Here is an 18,553-nt window from a genome sequence, read left to right on the forward strand (position 1 = left end):
TCTAGTGCTGTGAATCTCGTTCCTTTCCATCTGTGCTCTGTTTTCCTTTGACTTACTGCTACCTCTCTCTTTACAATTTCCCTAAGGTAGCTCAAGCTTCTTTTTTTTGCATAGATGTTACTGCCCCATTCTGTCAGATGGCTGCCTTGGCTTAGAGGAGAAAAGCCCCTGGACCTGTTGGCATTTGAAGCCTCATTACCAGCATCATTTCTACTCTGGGCTGGGATGAGGACCTTGGCCTATGTGCCCATAGCCCGTGCCAGATGACTGCAGAATCCTAGAGCCATCTGTGAGTGTTGTAGAAGTAACGCCACCTGAAGCTCTTTATGGGTCCTGAGTCTCAGTGCTCTTATACTGGAGAAAGCCTAGTGCCATTTCTAGGCTGTAGTTACTGCTCAATAGATCTGTACTGGCCAGAATCTAAGTAATCTAAATGTTTCTAACCAAAGAACAGAGAGATGGAAATGGTTCTTAGCCTTACTTCTGACCTTGAGCTTACAACCAAGTAACCTGTTTACTAAACAATATGAGCGGAGACTGAAAATACATGGAAATGTTGGCTTAAACCTATTACTGTTGCCTGAGACTGAGTAAGAAAAGACTGGATACAGGAAGGAATCAGCTTCCTATTATGAGGCCATGCTGTAGACCACCCCAAAGGCGTCTCAGAGACATAGATTCTTTCTGAAGTCTCTTCTGATTCTATTATTCTTAGACTGTGTGATAATAGTCCTTTTAAATTAGGAATACCCCTTGCAAAGATGGACCCTTCACATTGCTTCACTGGGCTCTTGGTCCCTTGAACATTCCAAGAGCTGGTTTTCTGGGTGGTTGTAAACTTTTACAGAAGTCACTTATCTCACCAGTAACAACCTAGGAAATGCTTGGAACAACCAGAGGCATCATGGGAATGTGATCATTGTGTGATGGCAGATACCAGCTGGTGTATTAAGCAGAACACACTCAGAGAAGTCAGTGGTGTGTGTGTGCCTGCACATACATGCGTGCACACACACAGCAGTCCTGGAGATTGAACTCATGGCAAGGGTGCTATTCCTGAGCCTTTTCCTGTACAGCTAGCACTCTACAACTTGAGCCACAGCTTTGCTTCTGGCTTTTTTCTTTTGGTAGTTGGCTGGATATAAGAGTCTCAGGGACTTCCTTGCCATGCTGGCTTTAAGAAGCAGTAAACACTCAGATCTCAGCCTCCTTTAGTAGCTAGGACTACAGGCAAGAACCTCCAACATCCGGCAAAGCCAATGATTTTAATTTGGACTTCTGATTACATTTCTGTTGAACCCTCTAAAAGTCTGACTTTATTAAAACTCATTCATAATCATGAGCAACTGAGGGTATGCAAATGCCCCAGTTATTTTTGAACTTCATAATCTTCATTTCCTATCAGCAATTTAGGTTTGACTAACTTTTCTGCTATCATCGCCTATAATCTTTCTGGGCTCTTATTTTTTCCTGCGGAAATCTTAACAGAAGCCTAATTCATTAGACTGGCAGTAACTCATGATTACTTTGGACATAATATTTATTGGTGATACAAGCTGATTGGATGGACACACAACTGTGCTCTCTCATGGAGCTGTCAGGGGAAAATGTCTCCAATCCCTAACCACTTGCACTTTTTGAAATCATTTAATCTTCATGGATTAAATCATATACTTTCTGGAAACTGCCTTGGTGTGTGTATATTAGTTAGGGCTGCCATAATAAAAGATGGCATGTAGAGCGGCTTAACGAACAGAAATTTGTTGTCTATCACTTCTGAAGTCTAGCTGGTGGGGGAAAATCTATTCCATAATAGAGATTTTAAAAAATGTTTGGCCATGTTTGGAATTAAAAAGAATGTTTGGCCATGTTTGTAAAATTCTCTTGTTTTTAACTTTATATCATGTATATTTTCATAGATCCATGAAAGTAGAGAGAAAACAGTGTACTACTTTCAGCAGGTTCAGCCTTAGTAGTTGTGACCTTGTATAAACTGAATGTCATCCATCCTGCCTCTGCATTTCTTTCTCACTGGAGTCTGTGAAAGAGATCTTAAGACTTCATATTATTGTATGTGTGTGTTTTTTGGAAGATGGAGATCTATAACATGTTGTGCTTTCTCACCATTGCAGGGAAGGATGAGAAAGTTCATAGTGCTCAGTACAGTGTTACAAATATGCCATGATGTTTTTCATATTGTAACTATTTCTAAAAGTAGGAGATAAAGGGGATCCAGGTGATAGGGAGTGAGAGGGTGTGGGAGATACCCACTTTTTGACACTCTCTTTCTAGACTTTGAGCTCTCCATGGGCAGAAACAAAACCTTGTCCATCCATTATCTGCATATACTATCTGAATGGTATTGGCGTATGGTAGGAGCTCAATAAACATTGCTGAATAATTAAAGAAGAGAATGAACAGTATTTCCTTGCACATAAAGGAACATACACACTTATAAGTAAAAAAGAACAAAAGTATCATTAGAGTTGCATTGCTTCTCAAATTCTCCAGAATGTGCCACCTGACATTTAAATCCCTTTGTTACATACCTGCACCCTTTGGTAGAACTAAGTTGCCCTCCGTGCTGAGTATCTGTACAGTTAGCTTGATGAAATGAAATAGAAGGCTACAGATTTTACCCATACTGTTTGGAGTCCATTCTTCATTTGCACCAAGTAAGAATTACAACCTGAGTCCCAAGTGTTTGAACTATTTTCAATCCTCCCCATCTCCAGAGACAATGTTCCTTTTGCAGGTCCTTAGGAGAAGGAGTAGTATCACAGTTCAAGCCAGCCCTGGCAGGAAATTCTGTGAAACTTCTATGTCCAAGTAATCACCCAAAAATCTAAAAGTAGAGCTGTAGTTCAAGTAGTAGAGTGCTATCTTTGAGGAAAAAAGTTAAGGGACACTGTCCAGGTTTTGAGTTCAAGCCCAAGGACTGGCACAAGCATGTGCATGTGCACACACACACACACACACACACACACATACACACACACACACACACACACAGCCTTTTAAACCCTTGTGGAATTGAAAGGAATGCTGGGTTATTCGGGTGATTCTGAAATCAGTAAAATAATGCAACTTTTAGTCTGAGTGTCATAAAGTAAACTTTTGGCTTCCCCTCCAAACAGGACTTGATTATGTATGAGCAAGAGGTTTAAACCTCCTCCTTAAAGAAGTATCTTAATACCACATTTATTTAAGTCATTAAGATTTTATTAATGCATATTTATAGTTGTTATTATGAAAGCCTACTTTATTGCATATTTGAATGGAGGAATCTGGGAATGAAGATCAGAGATCATCTAGCCATTTTCTGTTGGCATTGGTATGGTTGTCATCATCTGTAGTCTTCCATGGCTTCTAGAGCATAATGTATCAGAAATGATCTTACTATCCACCTCTTTTTCCATGTCTTGAAAGAATCCTTGTATCTTGTGATTGCCTGATTGTTCTTCAGACTTTTCTTCTCTCCTCTTTTTCTATGTCTCAATTCTTTCTTGTTGACTTTTCCACCTTTCCAACTAACCTCATTCCTCCTACCACCAACTATAACATGTAGATTTACTCAAGACTTCTGTACTCCTTGGAATTCTCTTTTATCACATATATTTCTCTCAAAGCTTGGTTTGTAGTCCCTAGATGGCTTCTGATCCCAAAGTTCTACCTGCTTGCTTGACAACATTTACCTGGGTGATTTTGTAATACATCATACCCAACTTGTCAAAAGGGAGACTTCTGTCCGAAGGATGACATGGAATAGTTTCTTCTGCAAAATACCTGTGTTGCAAGTCCAGAAGTCCATGTCTATTCTGACCTGCCCTCTTGTCTGTCCTTTTCATACTCTGCAGCTTGTCCATTCTTCCTTTAGCATTTAGAATCCATGCTATTTCAAGTACAGAAAACTTAAGCTGGCACAAACAATAGAAACACATAATAGGTGATCTTATATATTCAAAGATTCAATATAGGAAATGTATGGTATGCTGGGAACTTAATGGGAACTTAATGTCTGACATGATGGAAGAGCTAAAGGTAAATGCCATGCCAACACTAAGATCTGGCATAGTTATTTTTCTCTTTGGTCTTCTAGGATCCTAGCTACATCCTGAGGCTTCCTTTTTGATTGCAAAATGATAAGGCCACTTCCTCGGTTGCTCTGGTCAGTGACTTAATAGGTGCCCCCAAATCTCCTGACTTTCAAGTCCCATGTTTGGTCTTTTGTTTCTCTGTCTCAAAGTGTTGAATAAAGAAGTTTAGATGTACTTGGTGAAGTTACAACAAAGGAATTTGAGAGGAATTAAGGGTGATTCTCCTAGAAAAGTGGGAAAGAGGAGTGCTTGGTAAGAAACATGGATTCCAGGAGACCAAGAAAAATGCAGTGGGAGGGCTTAGAGACAGAGCCAGCATGCCATCTGATGGATGGTATGCCTCCTACTGTGTCATCAGGCACATTGATTTGTTTTCATACAACTCTAACGTGTATCCTAGAAGAAGACTGTTTTCATTGTTATAAATTTGAAACCAATAATTTTCTTTTAACATGCAAATATAAGTTCAAAATTTCATTACTTTCCTAACAAAGCTGAAAGAGATCGGCTTGTCTTAGAGATTTTTCATTTCATTGTATTTTGATGTGACGTTACCTCTCATTAATCCCTTCCAGCTAAGTAAAATTTAATTAAAATCATGTCACATGATGGCAACCATTTATGTATTTAAAGAAAAAGGGCCCCAAAAAGCTCAACTACCAGGCTCCTATTCTAAATAAGGTCTATTGCATTTAGTGGATTCTTTCTTGAATTGAGAATTTGTTATGTCATAGACTTCTCTCCAGCAATTTTCAATAATGGGGAAATTTTCTTGTGTGTGCCATTCATGGGACTTGAACTCATGGTCTGGCTTCTGTTCTGGAGCTTCTGTGCTCAAGGATAAGGTTTTACCACTTGAGCCACAGCTTTGCTTCTGGCTTTTTTGGTGTTTAATTCAAGATAAGAGTCTCACACACTTTACTTCCTCAACTGGCTTCAAGCCCTGATCCTAAGATCATAACAATCTTAGCATCTTGACTAAAATTACAGGCATGAAGTACTAACACTTGGCCCTAATCAAGAGTTTTTTCTTCTAAAAGTATGTTTTCTTTTTATTAACATATATTAGTTGTACAAATGGGGCAGTTGCTCATTGTGTTATTTCCATGAATTGGATGTACTCCATCCAATTCACTCTTTCCATCTCTCCCTCATTTCCCCTTCTTCAAACCATTACAACAGATTTCATTATTCCATTTTCATACAGGCAAATAAAGTACTTCAACCATATTTACCCTCATTTACTCTCTCCATTGGGATTTTTTAAAATCTGTATTCCCTTTTACGTGACCATGACCTGAATTTGAAATGACTTGGACTTGAGAAAGAAAGGAAAGGAAATTATGTTTAAAGGAGAAACAGAAAGTAGTCTGTAGCAGCAGATAGCTTTTCTCCCTAAACAAACACGAGGGACTGAGGGACCTTGTCAGGTGTGAAAAGGGACAATACTACTTTGTATATAGAGGAAGTGACACATTCTCCAAAATTTAGTAAGGGAACTACAGTCCCAAGGGGTTCACTTCCATTATCTTATTTTATTTATTTTGCTATATTTCAGTGCTCTGGAAAGGATGAGAAAGTACATATATAACTCTTAACAGACCCGCAAGTTTAGGTTATGAAACAGGCTGGAATTTCCCCATGTCTTCACTCTGTTCTGACACTGATTTCATTTAGAAATTAAGGTAGTAGACACAAACTTCTCTCCTATATGGGTATCATGGTGTATACCTGTAATCCCTGCTACTTGGGAAGCAGAGGTGGGGGAATGTTGAGTTCTCATGGAGCCTGGGCAAACGTAATAAGACCCTGTCTTTAAAAACAAAACAAAAATCAGGAAGTAGCATAGCAGTTCCATAGTGATGGAATGTTTATCTAATAAGTTTATGGGCTTAATCTCTAGTTGAACAAAAACAAAATTCATAAGGTAAATATTTTGGTATATTTTCCTGAGTTTTGACTAAAACTCAACAGTAAACAAATATCACAAAAAATTCACAGATGCAGTATTATAAGGATATAACTCGTACTGTCTCTGACTTCCTTTCCCTCGTGTTTATAATTTCATAAATATTATTGTTGGTTAAGTAAATTTTATTGTGGTAAATATGTCACAAAATTTACCATTCAAGCCATCTTAAATGTATAATTCAGTGGCATTAAGAACTTTGTAATGATGTAAATGTCCAACATGTCCATTTCCAGAACTTTCTTTAAGATCTCCCAATTTTCCTCATCTTTCATCCCTAATAACTTCTCTTTTACTTTCTGGGACAAGTGGAGTCATGCGCTATTAAATGTGTCCAAATGTCAGTCCTTCCTTGGGCCGTGTGTGTGTGTGTGTGTGTGTGTGTGTGTGTGTGCGCGTGCGTGTGCGTGTGTATGTATATATATATACATATATATACCACGTTTTGTTTATCCATGTACCTATTTGTGGACAGTTGGGTTATTTCCATGTTTTGCTTATTAGAGAGAATACCTCTGTGGACACTGGCATGCACACATCTGAGTTCCTCCTTTCAGTTCTTTTGCATTTACACTTATGAATGGGACTGATGGGTCATATGATAATCTATTTTTCATTTTTAGGGAGTTTTTAAAATGCTTTGTAGGTAGTTATATCCCTTTATATTCTCATAGGTTCTGATTCCTCTTCATTCTAGATACCACTTGTCAATTTGCCTTTCTTTTTCTTTCCTAAAAGCCAGCCTAAAGGGCCTCAAGTAGTGTTTAGTAGAAAGAGCCATTACTGCATTTACTGTCTTGGGTATGGCCAGTTTTGGTTGAAATTCCTAAGGAAGAATTTGCTTATACCAACTAGGGAACATTCTGTAGCATCAGTCCATCATATTCTTTTTTGGTAGACATGTCTGCATGAATGGAGTATTGAAGAAGAATCTGGATTTAGCATTCTTTAGGATGCTATAGGAAAAAATTGTCCAGAAGCAAGAGCTCTGAGTGAGGCATACTCAGATGGATTTTGACATAAAGGTGATTCTCAGACCCTTGGTGTATATCTTATGGATCAAGATTAGTTACAATTGTAACTAAGTTAATTCTTACCCAGTTCATGGGGGAACAATGTTTTTCTCACTTTATTTGATTTTCCCAGTAACTACTGGTCTTTCTCTTTAAACTAGCCTATACCATCGAGAACCACTGTTAGCATCAACATTATGGTGTCACAACGTACTTATATTTCTTATTTGAAATTTTTATAAATTCTTGAGCCAAAACGAGATGACTGCTATTTGTTCTTCTTCTAAAATACAATCTTGACAGATGGAGAAAAATACTCCTTAATCTCCATTTACTTTATTTTCTTCTATAAGCATGACTGGCAGGTGACAAGAATCACTAGAATGAACTTTCTTTCTAGACTGAGATCTCTCTGAGACCCTGATCTCCAGCATCCTTACTTGATCAAGCCTATGGACTCTATTACTTTGTGTCCCACTATATCATTTGCTTAGTGTGATTTGTGCCTTTCATATATCATTCATCACTGCCAGGCTATACATAGAGGATTAGAAGGAAGTGGTTTTGTGCTCAGAAAATAACAGAAAGAAAATTTACATTGTCATTTTAAGCTACTGGAAAATTTTCTATTTTAAGACTTCTTTTGCTTAGGCAAACATAGGTGACCCATAGTCTGTGAAAATAAGGGTCTTTTTCAGAGTTTTGCTGGTTATCCAGTATTTCCTAAGTGGAGACATGTTCAAAGGCCCAGAATCTGCTCCAAGGTACCATGGAACAGAAGGAAGCTGACATTATTTGTGTGTTCATCTTCTTCCACTTCAATGACTGCCGCCTTTAAATTGCCTTCCTGTCTGCCAAGGTCAGGAGGTATTTATTTAGGAAATACTGTGTGATCAGGTGTTATCTATTTCTTCTTTTCCTCAATTCCCCTCATCCCGCATAATATGCTAAGATGAATTCTTCAATAATATAAAATAAAACTGATAAGAATAGTTGTTCTTAATGTTTAGCTGGAAGAAAACCTACTCCATTTATCTCTAGGTAATCTTAATGCTTTCTCTCTTTATGTTGACCCACTCTTTTCTTCTTTCACCCAGTACTCTAACAAGACTACTCAAATGTTTTGATTATATTGTCTTACAAAATATTAATTACCAATTTGGTTTTAACCAGAGATCAAGGCTACCCATCAGTGATTTTGAGTCTTTGGCCATGGCTCAGAATTTCTGGGGAAGCCTTTTCCAGCAAAATGCGGCTGTTTCTAACAAGAATCAGCCCAGCTCCCAACAGGAGTAGGGTTGGATAAAGTGGATGAGCAACAGAGCTTTCTTTCCTTAGTCGCCCAGCCATGACATGATCTCTTTCCTCTTCCTTCAGAGAGCATCTGATATGCATCTTGAATGCCCAAAGAGGCTTGGGGGGTGGGCTTTATTCCTCAGTTAACTCACACCTGTTACCTTTGACCTGCTCTCTAGAAACACATGCCCTCTGTCTGGTTCCTATTGGTAAAATCCACTCATAGAAATGGAAAGCTTCCACGGGAGAGGAGGGGGGCTGGCTCCCTAGGTAGGCTGGGAGAAAGGAGTAATTTGGGGGTAGGTGGAGATTTTGCTCTCTTCAAATTATATGGGGTAGTGAAGACATGATTCTTTTCAGGAAAATACTTGAAGAAATATTTTTGAAGTGTTCAGTGGAAATACTTCAACTGGATGTATGCAATTGCATTGATGTGAATGCAGATAAAATAGATACAGATGACAAATTATCTTTTCAGAGATAAATATAGGCTTTCTAAACAGTGTTCATCTGAAATGTAGAGATGATTTTTTAAAGTTGAAAAAAATCTGAATGTTTAAATGATCAAATGAGAAATCAGAGTGTTTATTTTTCTCTCATAATAAGCTGTGATAAGAGATTGTAGCTACTATAATCTCTTTCCTTAAGAAATTGATCTTTCTAATTCTAGTGGATGAGAGGTGACTTTGTGCCTGGGGTGAGTCAGCTGAGATTAATCTGTACCTTCAGAGCCATGCCATGTTATCCATACTTGGAGGGTTTTGCCATCAAGATGCTTTTAGCAGAAATGTGGCACCAGACACTCTTCTAAGGGCCCTTGGGAGCCCTGTGGTTGTCTCAGTACTGCCTCAGCAGCCGTGCGGCTTTCCTCTTTGTTTCGAAGTCACCTTCCCTTGCCTCTGTGCACCACACACAGGTGCATTGGGCATGGCAGGCAGTATTGTGATCTAGAGACATCCCCACGCCTCCGAGGCCATGGGCCAAGACAGCTCAGCATCTAAAGTTGATACTGCTCTTTGTTCTTTCCTTTTTTTCCCCCTGTGGTCTATCCCATGTTGCCACTGTTTTCTATTTTGTTACCCTTTGTCTTGTATGTGTTTACCTGATTTGGGGAAGGGAAGGTGAATAACAAAATGGTGAGACAAAGACAATGAGTGAACCAATGCAACAGTGATACTCACAAGACACTATGTTGGAAATGAATTTCACAAATGGTGGGGGAATGGAGAAAACAGGAGAAAATGAGTGAGTGGATAACACTGTTGTACTTGTTACCTTACCTAGGTAAATATAAACCCTATGTATACTACCTTTATAATTAAATTAAATTAAAAAAAGAAATCTTCCTATTTTTCTCAGATACGCTTCTTATCACCCATTTGAGAAATTTTGGCATCAGCACTTAACATCTTTTCTGCCCCCCAAGTTCTGTCAGTGACCATGACATTGGACAGAAAGGAGACTGTGGGACTGAACAAAAGTTAGTGTTAATGCTGGTTCCACCATGCTGTAAAAGGCAAGACAATCTGCCTATCTCTTTGCATTTTTTCTACCTCCCTCCTTCTCTCTCATGATGAATACTCATTATGTGCTTATAACATGATATATGCTAAGGACCTGTACTATGCTTCTATCAAAACCATATGACTATGAAAGCATATTAAATAGTGTTGATATGAGGACTCACTTTAGTAATGTGCATGAAGGGACCAAAAAACGTTCATGGTGAACAGCAGAATACTCGTTAAATGTCCTTCTGTGGTCAGCCAGTAAGTTTCTTCTCAGTTCTTAGCAGTGTGAATAATGATAAGATAATTAGGTTTATACATGCAGCCTCAGATTTGTTCCTTAAATTTTTCCAATCTCTTCCATCCACACTTATGAAGCATTGTTTTTCTCTGTGTTGTTCTTTGTTTAAAACCTTTCAGTGGTTTCTAAGGCTTATTGAAAATGTGTTGAATTCCTGGCCTCTCAAGGTCCTTTTAGTATTCTCAGTACTTGGCTCAGTATTTGAATTCCTCTTGGGATTTCAACTTTCAACAAATCTGTGGTCCTTTCCCACCCACTGGAATGACTCATCACCGTCTTTGATTGCCTTCATCTACTAACATGCACAGGACTCACATTATTATTGGTGAGAGAAGAAAATGGCACAAGAGCAAGGGAATGTAAGAAGTGCTAGCTTTATGTCATGCCTCAATTCCTCTCTGCAACTGTAACAGAATACTTTAGACTGGGTAACTTACCAATATTACTGATTCTACTTCCTCACAGTTATGGGGATGAAAAGTCCAAAATCAGGGTAATGAAATGTGGTGAAAGCCTTCTAGCAGCCTCCTCAGGGGAAGGGGACACTGAATTCACAAGAGGGAAAGTGAAAAGGCCAAGAAACAACAATGTTCCAAACATACCTTTTTAAAATGTGTGTTAATTCCATCCATTGTAGCTAAGTTCTAAAAGGCCCAATCACCTTCTCACAGTCCTACCTCAACCTCACTACAACAGTAGCCATATTTCAGTTTAAGTTTTGAAAAGGAATAAACATCCAAATGATGGCATATAGGAAAACATATGCCTTCCCTAAAACTCTGAGGATATTTTTGTTTCTTTAATACTTTTTTGATAGAGTAGTAGAGCTAATTTTGTAGCTTTATTTTGAAGGTTTTCTTGTTGTTTTGTTTTGGTACTCAAGGCTTCATGTTTTGAACTCAGGCTTTGTGCTTGCTAGGCAGATGCTATACCACTTGATTCATGTCTTCCACTCCTTTTTAATTTTAGTTATTTTTCAGATAGAGCCCTATGCTTTTCCTTGGGCTGACTTTGGGCCTTAATCCTCTTACTTCCACCTCCCACACAACTGGGATTATATACATACTCTTTCCACTCCTCTGTTATTAAAATAAGGTCTTGCTAACATTTTACCCATGGTGCCTTAGAAATTTGATCATATTATCTCTACCTCTGCATAGCTAGAATTACATGCATGTATACTGTGCCTGTTCTCAGTATCAAGCTTTGAAGGCAAATGAATCTTTAATATCCTTCACATTGCACCATCCATGAAAATCTCTTATATGATTATTACTTATTCATTAGTATCACTGATTCTTATTACTTATTCATTCCTCTAACACATAAATTTTATTGATTAATTTGTAGGATTCCTTAATATTTTGAGCTTGGGAAATATTTCAATGCAGAAGATTTAGCTAGATTTTTTTAGGGACTCCCCCAATCAATGACAGCATTGGAGGCAAACAGGCTGACACAGAAGGTATTGGGGTGGACCCAGTGAATTATAAATTCAAAGGATTGTTTTCTATAGATTAGGTTCTAGTGTCTTAATGATTTCCTTAAGTTCAAAATCCTGCCAAGGATATTAGAGACACTTGTATGTTATTTATAATCAGTTATTTTTTGTATTTATGGGTTATTTCACCACAGAATATACTGTTATATTCTCTCTATGAATGTGTGTATATATATGTGTGTGTGTGTGTGTGTGTGTGTGTGTGTGTGTGTGTGTGTGTTGGAATAAGGCAGAACAAAGTACTTTAAACTTAGACTACTGGTTTATACTTTGGTAAGCTGTTGGATGAGCTCAGCATGCTGTCTCCCTCAAATTGAAAGAGGAGGAATCATGGCTTATGTGTCTTTTGATTCCTGTCAGCACTAGAATTTTGTGACTTTAACTATCCGTGAGTACAGACAATATAAAATGAAATGCCTTCTGATTGCTGCTTATAAGATTGTGTCTATATCAAAATTTAAATGAATACTAGTTACAAGTATCTCTTTGGGGTATATTAAATCTAGTGTTCTAATTTTTGGTTTCCCTTCTCTCTTCAGTTTGCTGTTTTGTGGTTCACAAGAGGTGCCATGAATTTGTTACTTTTTCATGTCCGGGTGCAGATAAGGGACCCGATACTGATGTAAGTACTCTCAAAACCATTGTTTGGTGCTAACGTGGATTTCTAAGTTTTATTTTTTATGTACACATACAACTGTTGTTTTGGCACATACTATTAATGAGAAGATTTTTTAATTAGTTTCCTGTAACTTTGGCTTGTACTAGTGAACAAATTTATTGTCCTTTGGAGCCCTGAGCTGCTTCTCAGAGACATTCAAAGAGAAGAATCATTAGCTTCTGTTCTTCTACTCTGGGTAGGCACACTGACTAAATCCATTTACTTTATGTTAATACCTCTAGTAACAAATTTTACAATGGACATAAATCACCTAATGGTTTGTTTCTAAAAGTTTGTGAACTAATAGGAGCATCACTGGTTTTAGCCAATGATAAAAGCTAGCTTGTTTCATGAGATTCGCCCTGTATTGTCATGTTGATTATAAGTGCTGCTATTGGTAGAAATAGCTTCGCATCTGGCTCACTGAGCTATGGTCTCTGCAGCTGCCCCATACTTTCACATATCTGTGTCATTATTCTGCTCAATTAGTCTCTATTAAGTATCTCTCTTTTGTCTTGTCTTTCTAGGGGGGGAGGGAGGGAGGGAGGGGGGAAGAGGAGAGCACAGTAAAAGACAGTGAGCATTAAGAGACAGGAAAATACCAATGTGTACATGTACTGGTCAGAAGGAATGAGTTGCTTTTCTCTAGATCAATTTATTTATTCATCCTTAAATTCTGATTGTCAAGTGATTCCTACTTTACTACTTGTTCTCATCAGAAAACTTTGATTTTGAAGTGGCTTTCTCAGTGCAGGCAGGGTTCAAATCTTTTCTACCCTTCTCAGAAGATATTTTTGTGATGATCTGTAGGATTTAGATTTGTATTCTTGTAACTCATGTAACGAAGGAACTTAGTGCTTGACTCTCTGTGCATAGTTAGATTCAAATACTGATAGCGACAGTATTAAATGGGTGCTGTGGGTTTCTGGCCACCAGGGTTCTGCAGAACCTTGCGGGATCTGTAGCTAGAGTATGCTTCACAGAGTTTCCTTATTGTGGGGGAAACCAAATTCATGAACATTGAATGCCTTCCCTACAAACAAACAAAACTAATCAGTGCCATTACCTTCCTTTCAATAATTTCTATATTCTTTCTTTATGAAAATATTGTCTCTATTTGGGACATTTTCAAGATAAAATAGATGGAAGGTACCATACCAGTTGTTCGTTCGTTCTTTCTTTCTTTCTTTCTTTCTTTCTTTCTTTCTTTCTTTACTTTTTCTTTCTTCTTTTTTTTAACCAGTGCTGGGGCTTGAACTCAGGGCCTGGGCATTGTCTTTGGGCTTTCTCAATGCTAGAGCTCTACTACTTGAGCCACAGCACCACTTCTAGATTTTTCTGTATATGTGTTACTGAGAAATCAAATCCAGGGATTCCTGCATGCATGCAAGGCAGGCACTCTACCTCTAGGTCACACTCTGGCCCTGTCAAATATTCTTTATTGAAAAATCTATTAAGTGCCAATCCACATTCCAAGCCTTGGGATACAAGTGTTAAAAGAAAGATGTGCCCTTTGTCCCCAGGGGCATCTTCTAGGGAAAGATGGACACTAAAATGACACTAATTAAAATAGGATTCAGTTACACTGAGCAGATTTACCTAAAAGATCTACTCTGTTGACAGAGAAGCCTGCGTTATAGGAATGGAAGCTAAAGCCAAACTTTGGTGAGACAAAGGACAAAGAGTGAACTGATGCAACAGTGATAATCTCAAGACAATATGTTGAATATGAACTTTACAATGTGAGGATGTTTGAGAGGGAAGGAAAATAGGAGAAAAATGAGGGGGGTAACAATGTTTGACAGAAATGTACTCACTACCTTATACATGTAACTGTAACCCCCCTTTACATCACCTTGACAACAAAATTAAATTAAAAACAAACACAAATTTTGGCAATGGGTAGAAAATAGGCAAGCTAAAGGAACTGTGAGGTGTGTGTGTGTGTGTGTGTGTGTGTGTGTGTGTGTGTGTTCATGTATGTGTACATGTGCGCATGTACAAATGCATGCACCTGTGACTATGGATGTAAGGGGCCCAAGAAGGAACTGTTACAGACAAATGAAAAAAAAATGTGAGCATGCCAAGATGTGGGAAGTAGTTCGCTGTATGAGAACCCAAGAAAGTAGAACATCAGATGTCTTGTGAAAGATTTGGAACACATCTTAGGAGCATTGGGGTTTAGGTACAAAAATGGTTTTAAACAGGGAGTACTGAAATTCCATGTGCGCCTTATACAAGCTTCTATGGTCTCATTGTAGGAAACAGACCAGGAAGGAGGTAGGTTGATATACTGGCAATGTATCAAAGCTACGCTTTTGGACATGTCCCTGGGAGCTTGTTGGAGGTGGATGCAGTGAGGATGGGCAGAATGAACACATTAAATAACCATTTAGGAGCCAGATCCTTACTTCTTTGTCATTATAAGTTTAGGGAGATAGGGAAAATGAAAATGGTTCTCAGGTTTCTGGGAACAGTATATGAATGGATGGAGATACATTAACGGCCATGAGAGTATGGCCCTTGGAATGAGAGCATGCATTTGAGAAAGGGTATTGGGACAGCTCAAAACTTCACTTCAAATGAGTTCAGTCTGACACTAAAAGTGTGTGTGCACCAAGTGTGGAGGTCAGAAATTATGTGGGTCCTGAAGATCCAGATCCTTGTACTTTAACCCTGGGGTTGTGTCCTTTGCCCTAAGAAGAGGTGAAAGTGTTAGATCTCAGCATAGAGCTCTATGGAACTATGGGAAGAATGGATGGCAGAGGAAAATTAGGGAAGGAGACCAAGAAGGAGCAGCCAGAGAAGTAGGAGGATGTGAGTCTATCTTAACAATTTTCTAGAGACTGTAGAGCACTTTGGTGTTCATGTTGAAGAATTTGTAAAGGATTATCTAGGTTCTTTATGTTTCTCACAAATAAGCAATACACAGTTTGCACAGGACTGTCTTGTTTACATGGGAAAGACTTGGTTTGGCTCAAAGGTCAATTAATACATGTTAATTGTTAAAAATCTCTGTCACACTCAGCCTACTTTCTTGTTTGGATGATCACCATAAGATTATCATATATCCTATTTACAGAGTAAAGAGATAGGAAAATAAGTTTTAGGGAATTGTTGATTGGAGTGCATTATAAGAGGAGCATACCTGTGACCTGGGTGGTTAGATTCTCTTTCTGTGCATGTTTGTCCTCTTGACTAGAGCTATAGGTGCGGAGGTTCATATACAAATATCCTTAAAAGTGATGAGATTTTTGTTCCCAGTATAGAATCAGAGTTGTACAGTCCTGCCTGACCTGTTCACAAAGAATGGTCATCCATGGAGAAATTTTGCTGTTTGCTTTTTAGACTAAAAAAATGTATTTTTAGGGGTTTGGCAGTTGTGGCATGAGAGATGTCATTTGTGTATGGGTGCAAGGCAGTTTTACTGTGGTATGAATCTTCACAGAAGTCTTACGGAGCTACGGGGTGGGGTGGGGGGTGAGAGTGAGCTGTATAAGGGAGGAATTGGAAAAGTATGAGAACACAGAGAGATGTGTATGACCATGGCAAGATATTCTCCGTCCCTCCATCCCTCCCTCCCTCACTCCTCCCTCCCTCCCTCCTTTTCCCTCCCCCCCCCTCGGGTCATGGGACTTGAACTCTGGGCCTGGGCATTGTCCCTGAGCTCTTCAGCTCAGGGCTACCACCCTACCCTTGAGCCATAGCGCCACTTCTAGTGGTTAATTGGAGATAAGAGTCTCATGACTTTAGTGTTCCTTCTGACTTTGAACCTCAATCCTCAGAACTCAGCCTCCTGAATAGCTAGGATTACAGGTATGAGCCATGTGCCTGCCTAAGATTTTCTTGTTTTCACTTAAAAAAATACATTTTAAAAGCATAGAATTAGAATGCTGAAGAGGATTAAGGTATTATCTAAATTGGATTTTTTTTATTTTGTGAGTTGAGAATATTGGAGAAAGCCATAAATACCTTGGATGCCATTGTGTGTTGTCTCAGGTATTAAATAGATTTATGGTTGACTCAAGGAGATAGCCTTGAAGGAAGGGAGATGGGGGCAGGATCAGAAGAGGGAGAGGGGAGGGATAGGAAAATGAAAGAGGCTAGGGGATGGATTGTGGGTTATACAGTTGATGGAGCACATTGAAAGCTACCTGGTGTATTCATAATCAAAGTACTTTGTATACATGTATGGAAATGTCATTATGAAACCTCTTATTGTGCATAGTTGTATATATACCTATTAAAAATATAGTGAAAAGAAAAGTTTTGACCCAATAGATAGAAAAGTAGTAGAGAATATGAGAAAGATCAGTTAAGAGATTGGAAGGATGAGGATAAATTAAAATAGAACTTGAAAGGAAAGCTTTGTCCCCAAGCATTTTTCCCCTTGAAAAATTAAAAATTTTGAATGAAATTTTTTAATACCATGGAAAAGTATTAAGATGCATCATATGGAATAACAATGCCTTCGTTGAACTCACAGACCCTAAACCATTTGCAGATTGGGAAAGAGAAGGAAAAGAACTTGTGAATCCTATAAATAGTGAACCATCTTCAAGATGAAAGGAATAGAAAAGTACTGAAAAATCAACCAGTAGTACCCAGATAACAGCCAGATGGGAAAAGCATTCTGAGTTCTTTTGAATAAATGTTCCTCAGGGTTCAAGGAACAACCATAGTTAAGAAGAAAAGGCTTCTGTGTTCAATGGAAGGACCCTTGAAGATTTTCAGGTCAATTTCCCAGCCCTTTGCCCAGACTGAAGAAGCAGCATACCCCGGGTAGGCCATCCCTCTCAAGAAGGAGGAAGAGATCAATACTTCCTGGACTCTTCAGTGTCAACCCATACACACTGAGTGAACAGAAAGAAAGAACTAGCATTAGAGGTCAAGTCAATCTTGGGAACCAGTGCTCAGCTGCTTAAAAGTGGGGATGTTGTGGTATGGGACTCATAGAACAAGTGTGCTCTTATTTGCTGATGAAAAGGCTCTTGGAGTCGGGCCAGAATTTCTGTTTCAGGTGTACTGCCACTGAATGTAGCCCAGGGTTCTGCTCACTGCTCCTGCATCCAAGATTTGTAAGACAACAAGTAACCATTAAAAAAAAAAAAAGTGGTTCATGTTTAGAAAATAGCTTCTTTTGACTGGGGATGTAGCTCAGTGGTAAATGACTTGCTTTGGGAATGGCTTTTCTTCTTCCTCCACTGAACTAAGATGTGGACTGGGACACAGTAGAAGAGAAACATGACCTTGTTTTGCTTTGGACATTGGAAGTAGTGAGCGAGAATTTGCAGAAAAGCAGTAAATGGTGTTATGCATGGAGCCACCATTGATCAGGTGCTCTTCCCAGCCATAGCCACAATGATGTGGGGTGGGAAGGCTCTGGAGGGTTCTGAGGGGCTGGCCTTTCTCTAGACTTTTTCCTCTCACTTTTTAAAAATCTTAGTTCACAAGCTCTGTCTCTCATTCTTGAATACCTTCCTGTTTTTAGAACCTCCTTTTATTTTTAATTATGCCTGTTTACAAGGCCCAAATTGCTAGAGAAAATATCAGATACTTGAATGTTTCAGTGTGCATGTATGTATATAGGTGTGTGTATGTACGTATGTGTGTAAACATGTGTGGTTATTAGCCCATTCAACCTTTCTTTTATTTTCTGTTTTGTTCTTAATTGGGAATAAAGCTGTAAGACAACCCTTTCAAGGGAATCTTATCCACCTCAGTCCTTCTTTTAATGCCATAAACATCACCCACTAAGATTTTTTAGCTTGTGAATTGTAAGAAGAGAATCTATTCTTATATAATATATACAAAATAACACTGATTCTGAACAATTATTTACTGCACATGTAATCTTTGGATTGTCTATTTTTTGTGTTGGCTATAGGGACTTTTGGTTATGTGGTCATGGTGGAATCGACCAAAAGACTTCAAAGATCCTGAGGGTATAAGCTTCCCTTGCATTTCTGTTTTCAGAATTTTTTTGTCGACCATGCTGTTTTTCTTTGCAGTAAGCATTTTCCCCAGTGTTCTGGTCCTGTCTGGAGAGAGACTATTCACACAGTATTTTTGCATTTTCTTTATCTAAACAGTGCAGTAAACTAGAATTCAGATGACTTGCTGGATCCTTGCTGCATCTCCTCTCCTGGGAGGCAGCCAATGCACATCTAGAAGTCTATCTGCCAGCATGTTCAAAAGGGCACCTGGTGA

At 38.7% G+C, this 18,553-nt stretch overlaps 1 protein-coding gene across 1 annotated transcript in view; it reads left to right on the top strand.

Moving 5' to 3' along the window:
* The window catches only part of Prkca (protein kinase C alpha), a 377,074-nt gene that overhangs the window by 146,527 nt on the left and 211,994 nt on the right, over nt 1–18,553 (top strand). Inside the window, exon 3 of the mRNA XM_090349887.1 lies at nt 12,225–12,307. Within this exon, the coding sequence (XP_090206013.1) occupies nt 12,225–12,307 (83 nt within the window). The remainder of the gene's footprint in view (nt 1–12,224; nt 12,308–18,553) is intronic.

The sequence above is a fragment of the Megascapheus bottae genome, chromosome 17 (assembly GCF_031878675.1).
Source record: "Megascapheus bottae isolate mThoBot1 chromosome 17, mThoBot2.hap1, whole genome shotgun sequence".
In the NCBI taxonomy this organism is placed as follows: domain Eukaryota; kingdom Metazoa; phylum Chordata; class Mammalia; order Rodentia; family Geomyidae; genus Megascapheus; species Megascapheus bottae.